At 35.1% G+C, this 21,581-nt stretch overlaps 1 protein-coding gene across 16 annotated transcripts in view; it reads left to right on the top strand.

Annotated features, from left to right (window-relative positions):
• The window catches only part of NUBPL (NUBP iron-sulfur cluster assembly factor, mitochondrial), a 277,378-nt gene extending 259,443 nt beyond the window's left edge, over positions 1-17,935 (top strand). For 13 of the 16 annotated variants that reach the window (XM_079908479.1, XM_079908469.1, XM_079908480.1 and 10 more), the window contains one exon: positions 4,846-9,130. In XM_079908479.1, the coding sequence (XP_079764605.1) occupies positions 4,846-4,908 (63 nt within the window). In that variant the 3' untranslated portion in view covers positions 4,909-9,130. Of the gene's footprint in view, positions 1-4,845; positions 9,131-9,156; positions 9,447-17,778 lie in introns of those variants that run through there. The other 3 variants (XR_013825372.1, XR_013825373.1, XR_013825374.1) reach the window with 3 other exon arrangements.
• Positions 17,936-21,581: the final 3,646 nt, after the last annotated feature.

Raw genomic sequence — 21,581 nt, 5'->3', positions numbered from 1 at the left:
TTTTAAATGTAAATAGAAACTTTATTATCTTATAATTTCTACATTATTACCTCATAGTCCTAATATGAAATGACTGTGTATGGAAAATTAGAACTTCAAATATTTAAAAACAAAGACAAAGGGAAAAGCTCACCATAAAACTTCTGCACTTTGGTTGCCATCCAGTTCCTTTACTTGATAATGACAGAGCAGACAAATAAGATCCAGCTGTATTATCTGTGTCTCTAGGTGGCCCAATGAAAGATCTTGAATAGGAGAGAAGGGTTAGTTCATGTAGAATTGAGTTGTTGAGAAAGAGAGTATTAATAGTCTGAGAAATCTAAATCATATTTTTTACATATGACATGTATATGTTTGCTTTTCCTAGTTGTGGATTAAACAGAAGGAAGGGATTTAATTTACTTATTCCTCAGGCAGAAAAAGTGTCCAAAAGGATATGTTAATATGAGCTCTTCAATGAGATTGTAAATTACTTGAGGACATAATAGTAATAATAGTAGCCACTAGTATTTATTATTTGCTTCTTATATTCCAGTACTTCACATAGTTTATTCTTACTTAATATGCCCCCAAGCCCTTTGAGGTACATACTATTATTATAACCATTTTACACATATGGGAACTGAGCCTAGAAGGGTTACTTAACTTGCCCAGGGCCAGTGTTAATAAGTAATGGAACCAGGATTTTAAACCATACCTGTCTGATCTCAAGGCCCCACCTCTTCACCAGTGAGCACTTCTGCCTCCCTTTTTTATTGTTACCTCCCACAGATTTCCTGAAACAATGCTTTGCACACAATAAGAACCAAAAAGTATTTGTTGAAATGATATTGCACTGGTTGAAAAAATTCAATCTCAACAGTTTTGTGGAAATTGAAACTGTTAAACTAAGCACTTTTAGTGGTTTCTCAGCAAATAAAAATCTAACCATTGCTTTGAGTGTGATATATTGAAAGTTTAAGCTTAGAGATAGTCCGTTAAAAAGCAAAGGTTAAATGTAGCAAAGTTGATTATTATGGAATCATTCAGTATTTTGTGCAGTCAGATAGGTTTATGTCTCTAATTTAACATAAGTTAGAACTAAGATTATAGAATGATATGGCCTCAGCTTGCCTTAGTGAGCTTTAAATTTTCATTGTAAAATATTAGGCTTTAAAAACCTAGAAAAGCTACTGGGAGATAAAAGGTATTTATAAAGATGCATGTGTTAGCATACAGTATTTGTTTTTCTCTTTCTGACTTACTTCACTCTGTATAACAGACTCTAGGTCCATCCACCTCACTACAAATAACTCAATTTCATTTCTTTTTATGGCCAAGTAATATTCCATTGTATATATGTGCCACATCTTCTTTATCCATTCATCTGTCGATGGTCACTTAGGTTGCTTCCATGTCCTTGCTATTGTAAATAGAGCTGCAATGAACACTGTGGTACATGACTCATTTTGAATTGTGGTTTTCTCAGGGTATATGCCCAGTAGTGGGATTGCTGGATCATATGGTAGTTCTATTTTTAGTTTTTTAAGGAACCTCCATACTGTTCTCCATAGTGGCTGTATCAATTTACATTCCCACCAACAGCGCAGGAGGGTTCCCTTTTTTCCATACCCTCTCCAGCATTTATTCCTTGTAGGTTCTGATGAACCTAGGGGCAGGACAGGAATAAAGATGCAGACATACAGAATGCACTTGAGGACACGGAGAAGGGGAAGGCTGGGACGAAGTGAGAGAGTAGCATTGACATATATACACTACCAAATGTAAAACAGATAGCTAGTGGGAAGCAGCCACATAGCAGAGAGATCAGCTCGGTGCTTTGTGACCACCTAGAGGGGTGGGATAGGGAGGGTGGGAGGGAGACGCAAGAGGGAGGGGATATGGGGATATATGTATAGCTGATTCACTTTGTTATACAGCAGAAACTAACACACCATTGTAAAGCAATTATACTCCAATAAAGATGATTTTAAAAAAAAGATGCATGGCTGAAAATCAGCACTTTTAGATTTAAGAGAAATATTTCTTTATAAAGTATATGTTATTTCCATTTTTAAACAAAGTCTTTTGTTGTTAACTATAGCAGAGACTGAAACCATTTTTACATAGAGCATTATGATTAGAATTACTTGTAGTTTGGATTTACTGTTTAATATGTAATGTGGTAGAAGGAGCTGGGCTTTGGAGTCAGGTGGACCCACGTGTGAATGTTCTCCAGCCTGCTGACTTTGTGACTTTGAGCAGACAACTCCAAGTTCTTCATCCACATTGAACCAATAGTGTTTATTTTACATAAGTGAGATTACTTATGAGATTACATAAATGAGATTACCTATACTAGTACTTGGTATAGTATGTACTCAGTAAAAACGTATAAGGCCTTATTCATGTTTTGAGAACTATTCTTTAAAAAAAAAAAAGGACGCAAATGAAATTTTAACAGTTTCCTGGTAAAATAAAGTATAATTCAACTATTAGGGATTGAACATAGTTGTTGTTGTTTTTTTCAGTGATCTGACATAGGTATTGTTTATTGACATAGGTGTTGAGTTACAGAGGTGTGTTCAGTGTGTACAGTTTCACTGATCTGTGCACTTAGGACCAGTGCATGTATTTAAAAAAAATTTTTAAATATGTATCACCAATGAAAAAGTAGCATTTGAAAGTAGATTTATGTGTAATGTCCTTACACTGTCAAGGTAGATCTTAAAGGTACTAAATAGAATTACTCTCTGATTAGTTTTTAAATTATACTGATGTTTCTAGGTTAAAAACTGACAAATATTAAATATACAACTTCCAAAGAAAAGGGGTCAAGTTTATACTTATTTTTAAAAGTTAGTAGAAAATAAATTAGCATAGCTTGAATAAGAAATTAAACCAGGTCTTTTGGAGAGACCACAAAAGCTTGATAAATACAAACCCAAATATATCAATTATTAATATTATAAATAACCAATTGCTCCTTTTAAAGTCAAACATTTCTGACTATAATCATTGGATTTTTTTTCAAGAAGTAGAGCCAAAATATAAGATTTAAAGTAGTAACGTGAAACATATATTTTATGTTTCAACAAGGAAACAAGTAGCATAGCAATATACATACAGACAACATACACTTAAAGGTTTGTCATTATTGTAATTAGTATCACTTAAAATTTTCATAATGAACAATTTTCCAACATGTTGATTGAGAGATAACAGACATGACTGGCTTTTTTCACCACCCCCCAGGGGGGAAATGTAAGTAACCTTTTTTTTTTTTTAAGGTATATATGTATCTATTCTTTTTCAAATTCTTTTCAGAATATTGAGCAGCATTCCCTGTGCTATACAATAGCTCCTTGTTTATATGTATATGTATATATACATATGTATCCACAGATACAGGTACATATACACACACACAAATATGTGTGTGTGTATATGCATTTTTTGTTCTTTCTTTATGATCTTAATATGTGGCAAATATTTAAGTTTGTGGTGTGAGTTACAAATATGGGTTTCTCTTTGTGGCACAAGATTTAATATATATATATATATTATATCAAAATTATTTTGTTTTTCAAATTGCTGATTTCTTAATACATTGTATCAACTTCATAATGTAAATACAGAGAGGTCTATATTAAAATATTTCCCCCAATGGAGGAAACATTTACTTTCAAGCATAGTTTTAAAAAATCAAGATGTGTGAAACACAGTTAAACGCTTCATCAAGTCAGGGTGAAGAAGACTCAAACAGTCCTTTTACCATGCGGAGTCAGGGAGCTGGTCAGCCTGGGTTTAGAGCCCAGCTCATCTCACACTAGCTGTGATGCTGTGGACAAGACTCTTCACCTTTCACGGTCTTGGTTTTCTTGTCTATAAAGTGGGAATCGTGACAGAATTTACCCCTTAGGGTAACTTGAGGATAGATGAAATAATACTTGGCAGATATTAAGTACTCAAGTAAAATTTAGCTCTTACCATTACTTCCAGTAGTAGCAGTAGTAGTACCAGTAGTATTAGCAGCGGCGGCGGCGGCAGCAGCAGTAGTAGAAGTAGAAGTAGTATGTATGCAACGGTAAACATATAAATGTATAAATTTCTGGTTCTAGAAAATCTTACTATTGTCTTACAGTTACTTTTTATAGATAAGATAGGAGAAATAAGTAGTATTTACATTTCAATTGTTTAAAACTTTAAAATGCAAATGCCATAACCATTGTTCTAACTGGACTGTGCAGGCATTAGGTTAGTTGTGGCCCACTTAGCACCTGGGAGCTGCTTTTCGTGTTCTGTTGTACTGGGGTGCCAGAGATGAAGAGTGTGACAACTGATTCCAGGAATTCTTGCGTGGTACTTAAATCTCACCAAATGGAGGAGCCTAGGGGTGCTTGGTGCTGGTATTAGACACCATTGTCAGAGAGAATAAAGAAAATGCTTTCTGAAGATAAACATAGGGTGGTAATAGATAGCCTTTTCAAAAATGACTAATAGCCCTTATGCCAAAGAAGTTTGGCAGTATCTAACTCAAGATATCAATTTGTCAGAAGAGGAAGGTGTAAGTTTTCTGCAGCTAGACTGGGTTGCTAGTTTGCTGACACAGGAGTTAGAGTTTGAAAAACAGTAATTGCTGCTACTAAATATTTTTTTTGGAAAGTCCCCTTCCAAATAATCTAAACCCCTTTCTCCCCTGCCCTACATGCAATGTTCATAGCAGTATCTTCTAACTATTGAGTTTCCTCATCTAATTCAGCCTTTCTACTATTCAATTCAGTAGACAGCTATGGCAAACAGTTTGTGAGTCATTTGATGTCTACTAGGGAGAAATATAGAACAAACAAATCTGTTCTTTTCCAGGCCAAAGCCTACCTGAGGATTGCTACCGAAGTGGTAAGAAGATTGCCACCACCTCCAGAGTGATTCCCCAAGTGTCTTGGAAATCCGCCCGGTGCTTGACAGTAAGACCTTTGGAAATCAGCAGTGTGGTGGTGAAATCTACAGAAATAATAGCAATCATAGTTGTTTTCTTGTATTTCTAAAGAAATAATGTCTTATCTTCAAATTTGATTTGCTAAACAATGACTTAACAAAGTTTTTACATACCGATGCTTACTGCTACATTTAGGAATTGTTTTGCAAGCTGTTGTGTACCAGCTTCACAGAACTGCATTTTATTTTATCGAACTACCCCTTAAGGAATCACGAGTTTATATTACAAGCCCAACCTTCAGTTCAGGAGAGAACTGTGCTCTTTTTGCAAGACTACAGAGTTAAAGAATTTACTGAATGTGAGTATGGATGTTAAGTGTGACATCTCTCCATCAGGCAGTTTGGTCTGGGTTTGAATCCTGCCTCTAGTACTATCTTGGACACATTCTTGTTCCAGATAAACCTCTACTTGTTCATCTGGACTAGACTCTCCCCTAGACTTAATAAATCTCAATCTCCAGGGGTGGAGTCTGGACATGTGTGTTTTTAACAAGATCATAATGATTCTGATTATGATGGCAATACTAGTAATAATAACTAACATTTATCACGTGTTTTCTCGTGTCCTTATAGTTAATCTTTCATTCATATGAGTGGGGTACTGTTGTTATTTCCACTTTACAGATGGGGAAACTGAGATATGGGAAAGTTAACTGTCTTCCTGAAGGTTACTGTCTAGCAAGTGGAGGTTTGAACTTGGGCAGTTGGATACTGGATCCTTCCTTTTGTACACCAAAGAGCATTTGTTTATTTCAAAAGAGGAGTAAGATTATAGTATTCAGAATTTCCTCAAACTTATTTGACCATGAACTCTCCCAACCTCCCCTTTAGGAGCATTTCTTGGAGTTCATATTTCAAAGAATATACCTTGAAAAGCATCTTGTCTGATTGAGGCTGAGAGAGAGAGAGAGAGAGAGAGAGAGAGAGTGAGAGTGCCAGTGCCAGTCAAGGGTTCCCAAGGTTATAAAGCTGCAAGTACTGATAAGAGTCATTAGTTAATCCTTACTTACAAGGAGGTGGTCTGTGACCTTTGGCAAATGCCTGAGTTCCTTTGCTCTGTAGTTAAGCAGCCAGAAAATTAGGTAAAGAGTTACATGTCATTATAAACATGTTTTTGCACACTTATGCTCACATAAAAAACTGTGCATGGATGTTTATAGCAGCTTTATTTGTAATAGCCAAAACAACCCAGAGTTTTCCAATGGGTGAATGATTAGAAAAATTGTGGTATATCCATACCATGGAATACTACTCAGCGATTAAAAAAAAGAACAAACTATGGATACATGCAACAACCTGGATAAATTCCAGATAATTAGGCTGAATGAAAAAGCTAATCCGAAAAGGTTTTGTACCATATGATTCAATTTATAAAACATTCTTGAAATGATAGAATTATAGAAATGGAGAGCAGATTAGTGGTTTCCAGGGGTTAAGGAGGGGATTGGTGATGGGGGAGGGTATTGTATTTGTGGCTATACAAAGGCGACATCAGAAATCCTTGTGAGGATGGAAATGCTCTGTATCATGACCGTACGGATGTCAGTATCTTGGTTGTGAAATTGTGCAACAGCTTTGCAAGATGTTACCATTGGAGGAAATTGGGTAAAGGGCACAATGGAATCTCTCTGTATCATTTCTTACAGCTGCATGTGAAGCTACAATTATCTCAGAATAAAAATAAGAGTATAATTTTAAAAAGCAAACTTGCACTGCTGTGTCTGAACTGAAATCTCCTGGACCAAATTATCCATGCTAATTAAAATCATGAATAAAAGTATTTGTGGACACACAGTAATCATCATTCATCACTCTGAAAAGGAAGTAACTTTAAGTTGTAGATATGTATTTGTATTTTATTGTCTTTTTGGAAGAAGGCCAATGTAGATAATCATTGAGTATTTCTAAATACGAAAAAGCAAGTAACTGAACCAAGCTTGACTTTACCTGGAAAAAGAATAATTTAAATAAGCTCCAGAGGTGCTTAAAGTCTTGTACCAGAATTTAATACATCTCATGGAGAAACGGGAAAGATAGACTTCACTCATAAATATACAACTTAGAGAAGATTCACATATATAATCACCTGCTCCCTTCTCCCTCACTTACTAGTCTCTGCAGATGCTTCCAGGAAAGCCACTGAAAAAGATTGTGGTTGGGGTTTATACCCAGGTTTAAAAGTGGAGGAGGGGAAAGTAGGTTTAAGAGCAAGAATGAAGCTTATTCTAAAGTTTTTGCCCCTGGTAACCTTTGCTAAGCTTCAGAGAGCTGACTTCAGATAGACTATCAAGCATAGCTAGTCTGCCTGTTGCTAGGGGTAATATTTATTTCCTCATTCTTCACATTTCCACAGAGTGTAGAGAATTTCCATTCCCCTGTCCAGGAGGGAAAGGCAAGCTCCCCCACTCACTCCATCCTGGGGAAAGAGGAGTGACTCATGGGCAAATTTCTTTGTATCTGTGTTTCTTTGATTTCAGCCAAATCCTGAGCTTTCTGAGGTAGGCTACAGGAAAGCCTGAAGCTGTCCGCCTCTGCCTTGGACTTGGGTAATAAGCAAGTCCATCTAATTTAGAGGTAGGGTATTTGGTAGCCCACTGTGGTCACATACCCTCTAATCCAGCTTTTTGTCAGTAATAAAGCTCATTTTTGTTTGAACCATTATCTGGATTCTGTGTCTCTCAGTTCCAAACAGGGGAGGAATCCCCCCAACCAGACTCCAAGGAAACACAAAATACCTTTCTAGAATCCTATAAAGTTAGAACTGAAGAATATATTTCAGATAAGTCCACCACTCTATTTGAAGCACCTCTAGTAAAAAATAAGTTCATTAATGGCCACAAGTTTTTTTTGGGGGGGGAGGAGGGAGATTGAAGGGAGGTTATTATGATGTATACTACATATGCAGTAAAGCACAGAAGACATAAATATACAGGTCAATTAATTATCTACAAAGCGAACACCCATGTAACTACCAGCTAGGTTAGGGAGGAGACCACAACAAGCATCCCCAAAGCCCCAGTGTTTTCCTTCACAATCACTATCCTCTTCTTCCCTTACAAAGTTAACAACAAACTGATGTTTTAGCACCTAAGTCTGTACCCTTAAACATTATAGTTTTGCCTGTTTTTTTGAAATTTATATTAAATGGAACTATACAGTATTTTGCTCTATATTAACTGCTTTTATTTTGCTCTATACTGACTGCTTTTCTTCTGTATTATATTTCTGAGATGCATGTCTATTGTTGCATATAGCTGTGCTTTATTCATATCCTTTGCTGTAGAGAATCCCATTGTTTGAGTAAACAACTTACCATTCCACTGTCTAAATGGATATTTGCATTGATTCCAGTGTTTTACTATTACAAATAATGCTGCTCTGAACATTCTTGTATATATTTTCTTGGTGTTCATGTGCTTGAATTTCTGTTGAGTTATTTCTGGGAGTGGAATTACTGGTAGTTGTTTAGTGGTATCTCATTGTGGTTTTAACTTGCATTTCCCTGATTACAAATGAAGTTGAGCACCTTTACATAGTTATTGGTTAGTTAAATATCTTCTTGTGTGCAGTACCATTCAAATTTCTTGCCCATTTTTCTAATGTGTTGTTGGAGCATGTATATATTCTTATATTGTTGATATGAATCCTTGTCAGTTCTATGTGTTGCAGATATCTTTCCCCCTCTATGACTTGCCTTTCACTCTCTTAATGGTATCTTTTGATAAACAAAGTATCTTAATCTTAGTGTATTCAAATTTATCATTATTTTCCTTTATGATTGTTGATTTTTTTATATATAACTCAAAGTCATGAAGATATTACCCTATATTAACTTGTAGAAGCAATTGAGTTGTTTTGCCTTTTACGTTTTGTTCTACTGTCCGTGTGGAATTGGCCTGTTGGTTATTAGGTAAGGTGGGTGTAAGTTTCTCACCAGGTGGACATCTAATTGTCGCTTGTGAGACTGTGTTTCCCTTCACTATTCTGCAGTATGCCACCTCTGTTGTAAATTAAGTGTTTGTGTTCCTGTGGGTCTGTTTCTGGGCTTTGTATTCTTTTCCATTGGTGTATTTGTCTGTCTTTGCACCAATAACTCACTGTCTTGTTTATCATCACCTTGATGTTCTTCAAGAATACTTTGGCAATTCTTGATTTTTTGCATTCCCATATAAATTTTAGGGCCAGCTTCTGAAGTTCAAAAACAACAACAACAAAATACTGGAGAGTTTCAATTTTGCTTAGGATGGAGAAGACTGGAAAGAACATCGTACCCACCCTTACAATAAGAAAACACTGTATGATCTACAAAATCATAACTTTTAATTAAACTGACCAGAGAACCTAAGTTACAGTGCAACATAGTAGCCTGAAATGTAAGGAAAGACAGAGCCCTCCAAGGAGACAGGATGTAAGGATTTCCCCGCCTTTGGCAGAGCACAGACAAAAGACATCAAGCTCCCTACAAACAGGTAAGACAAATTCAGTGAAAATTTTTAACACATTGCTAAAAGTTGAGTGTGGATAACAGGAGAATCTAGAACCCCTGGAAGCTACTAACAGAAGGGGAGTTTACACCCCCTTATAGACTTTTCTCTATGGACTTCACTGGGTACCTAAGAGGAGATTTGAGCATGGGGTAGGGTACTGAAAAAAGCCTTTCTTAGTGTATAGGCCTGGAGGAGAAGAGCAGTTGCTTCTGTGAGAAAAACAGAGCCCTGCCTGACCTCCCTTCCCTGTGGAACAAATACTGTAAGTCACTGGGGGAGGGCAACAAATCTTGTTGTCATCAGATGAAGACCCATTATGACTGGGGAGAGGAAACAGAAAAAACCCTCTATTCCTAGAGGAATAGGAAGAGAAAGACATCCTGGCCCCAGGGACCATTAAAAATATCCTGTCCTTGGGGAGAGGGAGGACCCCCGAGAAAGCCCAATGACCAAGGCTCAGGGACACAGGACTTGCCCAAAGCTGAGGCTGAGCCAGGACAACTAAGAACCCACTGCCCCACAGCAAGCTAGCAAGCACTAAGTATCAAGCAACAGCAGTCTACTATTGGAGGAGGGAGCAAAAATGTGAATAGAGAAGGTCAAAAGCTAAGGGTAGAGCAGGAACAATAAGAAAAAATCCTTTGGCAACCCCATCCTTCAACTTAGGCACAAGGTAATACCAGAGAGATCTGAAGCCAGTGGTGCACTTTAACCATAACAACAACAAAACCTAAATAAGATCAACTCCTGATGAAATTGACTCAGTGCTGCACCTTAAGTTTCTAGCAAAATAAGAGGCATACCCATTTTCGGCTATAAATGCTATTTACCTCAGTCTTTACTGTCCTACTCGTGATAACCAGTATTTAATGAAAGAATTATAAAACATAAAAAGCAAGAAAAATAGACCCCCTACTTGATAGACAAAACATTTAACAGAACCAGACACAGAGATGACTCAGATGTTGGTACTATCAAATAAAGACTTTTAAATGGCTAATTAGTATGTTAAAGGGGCTAATGGAAAAAGTGAACAACAAGCTTAATTAGATGAGGAATTTCACAGAGAGATGGAAACTATAAGAACAAGTAAAATAGAAATTTAAAAAGTAACAGGGAAGAAGAATACCTTTGGGCTAGTTAGTAAACTTGACACAAATGAAGAAAGTGTTGATGAACTTGGAAGATAGGTAAACAGGAAGTACCCAAATTGAAGTACGAAGAGTATAAACAGTTTAAAACACACATACACACAAATAAGAGCTGGGGATAAATTGTATCTCATAAGGAGAAGAGGAGGAGAGGGACCTTGGGACAGAAAAAATATTTAAAGAGATAACTGCTAAGAATTCTCTGAATAAAATAAAATTTATTAAACTAGGGAATTAACAAAACTCAGAAAGTTCCAAGTGGGATTTTAAAAACCTAGATATATCATATTAAAACTGCTGGAAAAACAAGGATGAGAAAATCTCAAAGGCAGTCAGTGAAAACAATTCACACTTTTTTCAGACAAAAGCTAAGAGAATTCATTAATAGCAGGCTTTGCTGTAATAAATGCTATATACGAAGTTCTTAAAGCAGAAGGAATAGAATACCAGATAGAAATTTTGATCTGTACAAAGAAATGAAGAAGATCTCTGAAAATGATTAAAAATAAAAAAATACTTATTGACTTGTTTCTGATCATTTTAAAAGACAGTTGACTGCCTACTACTACTAACATTTTTAAAAATGAGGTTAAATAATAAGCCAGTAGTAGAGATAAAATGGAATCCTAAGTACATAATCCAAAAGCAAGCAGAAATCAAAGTATAAAAGGAATGAAGAACAGTTAGAATGAATAGAAAACAGCTAGCAAGATGAGAATTTTAATCCAAACATATTGATAATTACAATGAATATAAATGTTCAAAACAGACTAATCAGAGATTGTCAGAGTGGATAGAAGAGCGAGACCCAACTTTATATTGTCTAAAAAAAAGTCATTCTAAATATAAAGACACAAATAGATTAAAAGGAGTAGATAGAAAAGATATACAGTGTGAACATTCATCAGAAGAAGGGTGAAGTGGCTGTAGTAGTATCAGGTACGGCAGATTTCAGAATAAGGAACGTTACCAGGAATGAAGAAGGATGCTCACTAAAAAAGAAATAACTTTAATGTCATAAATCACCAAAGGAAATGTATGTTGTAGTTGTAAATTGACAAAGTAAACTCCAGTCCCACATGCCATCACTGGCAAAATCTACCCAACATTTAAAGAAGAAATAATGCCAGTTCTACACGAACGCTTCCAAAATATAGAAGAGGAGGGAGCACTTCCCAACTCATTTTTTGAAGCCAGCATTATCCTAATACCCAAACGAGACAAAGACAGTACAAAAAAACCACAAATACTCGTCGTGGGCATAGATACAAAAATCCTCAGCAAAATATTATTTAATTGAATCCAGCATTATATAGAAAGGGTAATGCATTGTGACCAAGGGGGTCATTTTCCTGGGAATGCAGGGTTGGTTCAACATTTGAAAATCAATCAGTGTAAACAGCAGATTAAAGAAAAAAAGAAACTGAAGGACAGACCAAGGAAGAAAAACACCATATGTTTCTCTAAAAGATGTAGAAAAAGTGTATGACAAAATTCAGCATTTCGGATAAAAATTCTCAGCAATGTGGGAATAAAAGACAACATTTCCTCTCTTATAGAAGGCATCTACAAAAAATTTGCGCTTAACATCTTAACTAATGGTGAAAGACTGCTTTCCTCCTAAGAAAGGGAACAAGGCAAGGTTCTCCAGGCTCACCACTTTTATTCAATATTGTACTGGAGGTCATGTCAGTGGAATAGAAAAAGAAATAAAAGCATACCTATTGGAAAGGAAGCAATAAAGCTGTGTCTTTTCGCAAGTAACATGATTGTCTATGGAGAAAATCTCCCAAAATATACACAAAAGTAACTAGAACTAATAAGTAAATTTAGTAGAGTTGTAGTATCCAAAGTCAATATACAAAAATGAATTTTATTTTTATATATTAGCAGTGAACAATTGGAATTTGAAATGAAAATAGTACAATTTATAATAGCACAAAACATGTAATATTTAAATATAAATCTAATAAGATATGTGCAAGATCTGCTATGCTGACATACAAAACACTAATGAAAGAAATCAAAGAAAACTTAAATAAATGGTGGGAGATACCATGTTTATTGTTTGGAAGAATCAGTATTGTTAAAATATCTATTCTCCCCAAATTGATCTATATCCAATGCAATCCCAATCAAAATCCCAGGAGACTCGTTTGTTGAAACTGACAACTTGATTCTAAAATTTATATGGAACTAAAGAGGGTTCAGGAGAGCCAAAACAGTTTCCAAAAAGGAAAATTAAAGTCAGAGGACTTACACTACTTGATTTAAGATTTATAAAGCTACAGTAATCAAGACAATGTGGTATTGGTATAAGATAGATAGATCCATGGAACAGAATAAAGTGTTCAGAAATAGACATATACAGATATGACAACTTGATTTTCAAGAAAAGTACCAAGGCAATTCAATGAGGAATAGATCATCTTTTCAGCAACTGTGGTCAGTTAGACAGCTTTTTACAAAGAAATGAACCTTGCCTTGTACCTTACACATCTACAAAAATAAAATCAAAACGGATCATATACCGAAATGTAAAATCTAAAGCTATGGAACTTCTAAAAGGAAAACATAGGAGAAAAATCTTCATGATCTTGAGTTAGGCAAAGACTGCTTAATTAGGGCACAGAAAATCGCTATAAATCTATAAAAGAAAAAGTTAATAAATTGTACTTCAGAAATTTAAAACAGCTGTTGGAAGAACATAATTAAGAAAATTAAAAGGAAATGTACAGACTAGGAGAAAATATTTGTAAAACATATCTGACAAAGAATTTGTATCTAAACTATATAAAGAACTCTTACAACCCATTAATAAGAAGACAAAAACTCCAATTTTAAAATGGGCAGATAATGTGACTAGAGACTTTACCAAAGAAGATATACCATTGAAAAGTAGCATGAAAAATACTCAACACCTTTAGTCATTAGGGAAATGCAAACAAAACAAAACAAAAACCCCACAACGAGATACCACTACACAGCTATAAAAATGGCTACAATGAAAAAGACTGACCACACCAAGGGTCGATGATGATGTGAATCCACTGGAACTTTCATACACTGTTGGTGGGAATGTAAAATAGTACATTTACATTTGGAAGACAATCTGGCACATTCTTAAAAAATTAAAGATGCACTTACCATACAATCGAACTCTTCTGCTCCTAGATATTTATCCAAGAGAAACAAATATATATCCACATGAAGATTTACATACAAATATTCCTAGCGACTTTATTTTATATTTTGCAAATGCTGGAAAGAACTCACATGTCCACCAAGAGGTGAATGGATAAACCAAATTGTCTGTAACTATGCAATAGAATACTTCTTAGCAATAAAGTGGAATGAATTATTAAATCTTAAAATGAATTATTAAATCTTGAGAGTGAATTATTAAAATGAATTATTAACTCTTAAAATAATAGTGCTGAATGAATGAGGCAGACAAAAAGGGTACAACCTGTGTGATTCTATGTACATACAATTATAGAAAATGCATACTTTACTAGACAAAGTAGATCAGTGGTTGCCTGGAGATGGGTACGGGGAGAGAAAGGGTATGGAGAGAGAGACAGATTAAAAAGGAAATGAGGAAACTTTGGGAAGTAACGGAATGGTCATTAACTTGATTATGGTGAAGTTTTCACAGGTATATACCTAGATCAAAACTCATCAAGTTGTGCACTTTAAATATGTTCAGTTTATTGTGCATCAGTTAAACTTCAATAAGGTTAGTAAAAAAAGAATGATGTATTCATGAATTGATTTCTGATATTGGATTATACTTTCCAGAATAGTATTTTTATAAGAAGATAACCCTTTTTAAATGCCTGAAATGTCACAGTTGCCATGTATAGTTGTTTTCAAATCCCTTTTTCAAAGTCTCTCTTCATTTTTTTAACTAAAGATACCTTTTTGAACAACTAGATGAGCATTGTCTCTTCCTTGTGCCAGTCTGAGTGACTACTGATGTTTGGAGTTCAGATGGAAACTTGAAGCATAATCAGTTCAATAATTTGCTTTCTTTTCTTACTTTTGGCACATCTGCTTGTATGACCTGAAGCAGCAAATTGTTTTCACATTTAAAGCTATTTTTAAATAATTTGGCTTAAAGTCTATATAGAGTATAGTATAGAATTTGGTCATATACCACTTTTCTAATCAGAAACTCTTATTTGAATAATAACATTTAAACCCAATCTTCAGTTTAAAGTATATCAGTGCTTTGAAAACCTTGTTAAAGTCTGAAATTAGATGGCCTATATAAATATTGATGTACCATACTTTCAACTTATTAATTGAAAAGTAGCTGACTTTTATTCCCAGGAATGTCAGGTTTATAACAACAGATAACTTGATTAATACATAAAGGATGTTTAAAACAAAAGAATGTCCTTTAATTTAAAAAGAAGACAAAAAGTGGTTGTGTTTTTGAAGATTTTTGCAAACTGCTTTCCTAGTCTTTATTATTTTTAATCTTTTGTAGATATTTTAAAGTTCTGTAGTTGTTATTTTTTGTTTTAGCCCATTTATACCCCATGCCTTTAGTAATTTTAATACTGTAGGTTAGTTTGGACCTCTACAATAACATCAGTTGTCTTTTACAAATTGAATGTATCAAGCAATAATGATTTTTTTGTTGTTATTTATTTTGAAATATAAAATAGGAACAATAAATTATCTTTAACTGTATCTGTTTCAAGCATTAAAAAACATTTTGTAGAATATGGGTGTTGCAGCTGTTGAACTGTTGTTTAAACATTATTTCTCACACTGTGCCTAATGGATTTAATTATGGTTCACACACTTGTTTCTTTTTCATCTCTTCAGATGGAGGACTATACAGATACATTGTAAACCACCATGAGAATATGCTATTAGGCTGTCTTTGCAGATGAAAGTATTTTCTAATTATGTTGTAAAAGTTCCTTGCAAATAAATTCCATTAATTACTGGCTTTGTCTTGTAGTTCACTAATCTAGTTACTTACCGAGATCAAGTACAAAAGAAAGCCAAGATATTCAAACTACAAGGCCTTATTGTGACTGGACCCAAAGGTCAACAATAGTGATTAGTCTAAAATCCATTTAACATTGAGAAGAACCAATCAAAAATATTTCTTCAACTGTTTCCCAGCCCATACTTGTCCATAGGGAGCTTCTACTTTAACTGAGGACACTAAACTATCACAAAGTAAATGTTAAAATGAATAAGAACTGAACTCTAAGTACATTAGTAGTTTTAGGGAAATGGGTTGGAGAAAGAAGATCTGGAATCAGGTTTGAAGAATAGGGGATTAAATAGGAGGAAATAATATGAGCAAAGAAATGGGTGTAAGTGGGCGGAATATAGTGTCTCCTGGGGAGCTGTGGGAAAACTAGCCTACTTAGAGATGTAGTTTCATATTTGGATGCCATGGGTAATAGGATAATAGGATGGGAAAAACTGATCAGATTACAGAGGGCCTTGAATGACATGAAGTGCAGTTCGACCTTGACACAACAAGCAGTCGTAAGATTTTAAAAATATATTTTTATCTATAATACATGCCTTCCAGACAAAATTTTAAAGGTATAAAAAGACATTCCATGAAAAATAATCCTCCCTTTTAATAGAGCCTAACAAACTGATTTCAAAATTTACGTGAAGAGTAAAGATCCAAGAATAGCTGAGAAACTCCTGAAGAAGAAGAAAAATAAGCAGGAAGACAAGGAGGCCAACTTTTCCTACCAGATATCAAGACACTATAAACTGACAGTAATTAAGACAGTGTTAATAAAAGATGGAAAATTGACAAATAGAGAACCTAGAAACAGTGTGTGCATATTTGAATATTTGATTTACGACAAAATGGGTATTGCAGATCATTGGGGAAACAGTGCTGGGACAGAAAAAATTGGATCCCTACCTTATGCCATATAAAAATCAATTTTAAAAGTAAAAATTTAAAATTTTGCAGAAAATGTAGGACCTTGTGACCTTAGGAGTGTAGAATCTCTTAAGCAAATACAAAAGAAAAGAAAAGATCGATAAATTTGGCATTACGTTAAAATTAAGAATGTCTCTTTGGTAAAGGACATCATATAGAAATTGAGGAGATAAACTGGAAACTGAGAGAACATATTACAGCGCCTATAACTAGTTATTCCTAAGAATTCAAGAATTCCTACAAATCAGTAAGAAAATTTAAAAAGGATAGCTTAATTGAAAACTAGACAATAGAAACAAAACAGGCATTTCACAGAAGAGAAAACATGAATGGCCAGTAAACATAAGAGAAGCAGCTCAGTCCCAGTAGTAATCAGGAAAATGCAAATCAAAACCAATGAGAGGCCACTTATACTCACTGGACTGTAAAAATTAAGAAGTCTTATAAACCAAGTATTAGAAGGGACATATCCTAGACATTGGTGGTAAAACGGTAAACAACCACTTTGAAGAACACTTTGTTACAATATTACAGTCACATAACCTACTACTCTGTTCTTGGTATTTCCTAGAGGACTTCTTGCACATGTGCACCAGAAGACATATAACAGTGTTCATAGCAGCACTGTTCGGAGTAGCAAAAACCTGCAAATAACCCAAATGTCTGGCAATAGAAGAATGGATAAATTCATTGTAGTGTAGTCACACAGTAGAATATTCTGCAGCAGTGATAATGAATGAACTACAACTACTTTTTAAAAATGGATGAATCTTAGAAACATAATGTGCAAAAATGGCAAGTTACAGAAGACTGTTTACAGTATGGAGATCCTATTTCAGCAACACCTTTGCAAAGACATCTTATAGAACTCAAAAACAAGCAAAACCAACTAATTTCTGATGTAGCAATATAAACATATGTGATAAAATTTTCTTAGAAACTCATAGGAATGATAAACATTAAAATCAGGGAAGAGTTACTTTTAGGGTGAGAGACAGGGGAGTGAGGCATGAAAGGAACACAAAGGTAAATACAGTGTTGGTAAACTAGTTTGTTTTTTTTTAACTTGGGAGGATGGGTGGAGTCACTGATATTGTTTTGTTTCTTGTTCATATTCACTTGTACATATTCTTTTGAGTGTATGATGTAACCTTAAAAATATCATTTGTAGAAAAAAATATATTTCCTCCTTCTGCTCAGTCAACCACCCATTTCCCTTCCACAGAGCCTTGTTAAATAAATTGTGGAACATCCCTATAGTGGAGTATCATGCAGCTTATGAAAGAGACTAAAGGCACCTCCATATGTTCTGAAATGGAATGATCCCTGGGTTATGTTGTTAAAAAGTACGTGGAAAGCTACAACCTGCATTAAAACATACACACATGCATACGTGTTTGTGCATGTATGTGTCAGCTATCTCTGTCAGGTAACGAAGAAACTGGCTCTCATAAGTTCTTGACTCTGGAAGTGACTTATGGAAGCCATATTTTTAAAAGGTTGATCCAGCCACATGTAGGAAATGAGGGCCATGGTGATGGGCTGGGGATACGAGGGAGGGGAATTCAGTAACAAAATCTGGGAAAGTAGGGAGACCAGCTGGAAAACCATCACAGGAAGAGCTCCCTAAGGGAACCAGGGCTGGAGAAGGGTGATGGAAGAGCATGAGGAAGTGAAATGTGTATTTTGGCACCGTAAATGATTTAGCAGTTCATTCTGCCTAGTTGCTGTTCCAAAACCCAACAGTCTAAAAAGTCATGTGAAACTACATTTTTAATCTATTGAATGCAACTTATTTTATTATCCTATTTCTCACCTGTTAAATTCAAGGTGTGGTCATGGAATGTCACAGCCCAAATAGATGGTGTTAAAAAGATTTTGTGGAATCACCTTTTACATTAAAGCCACAGAGGGAGAAATCTCTATAAAGTCTGAAGTTCTTCCTGATTTACTCTGTATAAACTATATTTTGATCTTTCATCCTGAGAAGGACTTAATTGATAAGTCTATGGTGGGATTATACAAATGTTTGCCTACTAATGTGCCCTTTGTAGCAATGGCAAAAATACCCTCCTAACTGGATATTCTAAGAAAAAGTACTTTTAAGGCAGAAAGTATTATATTATTCTCTTGACACCTATAATTAAATTTAATGAAAATGTTATAAACTTTTTCTTCTACCCAATCGCAGTGTATGAATTTTTGCATATGTATCCACAGTTATGAATTGATTTTTCTTAAATTGCCCCATCCATGATTGGCATGCCCATATTTTTACTAATTTTTAGTGGAACCTGCTGGCAATCTAAAATAAAATAGTCCTATCCACTTTTTTCTTCTTCCCCTCTTCTTATGCTTCTTTTCTTCTGCACTTCTTGCCATCATTACTCTTCTTACACTTGCTGTTTTAGCCAAAATGAAGCCAGGAGCTAGTTGTGTGTAGACATATTGATTGTAGTGTTGTGTGTGTGACTCTCTGCTGTCCTGTTTTCCTGAACCTCGGATGGAGTCATCACTCTCACCAGTACAAATCAATTACTTCTTGTTGAAGTACCTGAGTCTTTGAACATCTGTTGTCCTTTACATCATTGATGGGACTCAGAAGAGATTCACTTGAAGTTTTTTTTCTCTCACACCACAGGGATTTTCTAAAACTTGTGTTATTTTCTGTGGCCCAGAGATTGTTTCATTTTCCTGCAAGAGGAGGAAAAAAAGGGATCTAAGTGCTTCCTGTGATTGCATAAAGTTTATTTTAGGAACAAAAATCTGTGCTCTTTTTTTTCTATTACGCCCAATTTTCCTTGCTGAAGAATTTATAGGGAATGTTGGGTGATGTTTGTTCCTTTTTTGCACCAAGGAAATGTTTCTTTTACTGATTAGAAAGTTTTAAAATAAATATCCTATGACCCTCTAGTTAAAATGTTTTGTGGAGGGAAAAAACATTGTTCTAAGTCTATCTCTTTACTCTTTAATTAGCGTTCAGACTACTGCTTGAAACAGTTAACATTATTTAGTCTCCCTCTGCACTAACCAATTTTTATAAATAGTATGCATATCAAAAATATCAAAACTTTTTATTAGTTTATGCCTTTTTATGGTGAGGAGAGAGTTTTTACTGTCTTGAATTAGTGAGTAATTGTTTTCTGTTGAACCGGGAGGATTTCTTATCCTTTCTAGGGAGGAATTTTCATATAAACAAGCTTTTTGTATATATCTAAAGCTTCCAATTAACTACATTTTACAATGAATATAAAAAATGAAGATTCATAATAACCACTTCCTGTTAGTAAAGAATAGGACACAGGAGCTATTTAGTCAAGTTGCCTTTTTATCAAATGAAATATTGAAAGGATGGGAAAATATGCCACCTAAGTGTTTAGGCGGGAACCTGTATAATCCACTTTTATTTCTGAATGATGGCTTTATTGCCATGCTTTGGGGAACGCTTTAGTGTCCTGAGCTTTTAGAAACAAGTGTGTATGTGACTTGCTTGTACATTTTCTGAGACCATATTTTCCAAATGCAGAATAGCTGCTGCCACTTCAGTTTTGGTTTCACTTCACAACTCTGTTAATAAAACTCCTTGTTGCAAGCTAATTTTCCTTTACAATTCATAGCAACCCTAACATGCTACTATTTTAAACAATAAATGAAGGAGATATCAGTTCCCATGTAAATAAGAACATTAGTCACCATCTCCAAAACTGGTTTGAGGAAGGAGGAGAGGGTACATTTCCTGATGATGTGAGAGACCTAACTGTGGGAATAATTCCTTTTGGTAGCCAATTTATCTGTGCAGGAAAGTAGCTTACCAATATGAATTTCTTTCCCTTTATTTTTTCATATATTGGTAAGCCTAAGGTACCCATTTCCTCGGGTAGAAGAAATAGGTTTGGGAAGTTCAATAAATTCGCCTAGGTAAGATTGTTAAAGAAAAATAAACCCAAAGAAACTCAGGAATCATGATAAGCTTTTATTAGCTGGAACAGTCCATAGTATTAAGTGGATATCAACTGATGGAGGTAAGATTCTACTCACATTGCCCTACATTACCCATCAGAATTTCTTTGCTTTACTGTCTGGAATACTAGATATGAATTTGAAGGGAAATTGTAATTGAAACAGCTATACCAGATAAATTAGAATAACCGTAAGTGACATTCTTGTTGAATTAAATATTAGTCAAGGTATAATTTTGACTCATTTATTTTATTCATTTACTGTTACCCTCCTCTGAAAGATTTATTTTAGAGCTTTAAAGAAATATTTGCTTTCTCCCTACTCCATTGCTCTTTTTAAAGAATAAAGATTGGGGGAAGCCCTCGAGAGAGGTAGGCATCTGGGAGGAATAAGGAGTTTGCCTCTTGATTTCCCCACTGTGGAGGGTAGTGGGGAGGAAGTGTGGAGTGCTTGAATTGATTAAGTTTGCTAGGCCATCTGGTCATCAGGAAAAGGCTGTGTTTTCAATTTCACAGTGAATGAGGAGTTTATTAAAGAAGGAGAGCGTTTAGTTTAAGAAAGCAAGGAATCATATTTTGTGTCTGCCACTAAGAGCTTCAGCTTGCTTAATGTAAAAAGAAGGGTCACCTGTGGACAACTCTGCTCATCAGTGTGACTCTGTAATGATGCTGTTGTCTGTATTACTAGGGAGAACTTGAAGACAATGGTTTGGGAAGATGAGCAAACATGCAAGGGTGACCACTTTGAATGGAGTTATTCCAGTCCCCTAAGGTCTCTCCCCACCACCATACAATCTTTATGGAGGGAAGAAAATGAGCCAAAGGGGTGAATTTTTCTCAGGCCAAAGAAAGAAATCAGAGCTCCTGGTTCCTTAAAGTTCACTGCCAGAGTCTCTGATCCAGATATCAGTTGGAAAGCCATGAATCAACTGTAATTGATTAACATCCATCCACTCCTCTATTTATTGAACTACTTTATGCTTTAAAAGTTAAAACCAGGCTCATGTTTTATTTACCACTTTTTAGATAAAGTACTAAGTTCAAGAGAGGCTATAGTGGGGGAAATCAA

Source organism: Stenella coeruleoalba, assembly GCF_951394435.1.
Source record: "Stenella coeruleoalba genome assembly, chromosome: 2".
Classification (NCBI taxonomy): domain Eukaryota; kingdom Metazoa; phylum Chordata; class Mammalia; order Artiodactyla; family Delphinidae; genus Stenella; species Stenella coeruleoalba.
This window is presented reverse-complemented; position numbering and strand designations above follow the sequence as displayed.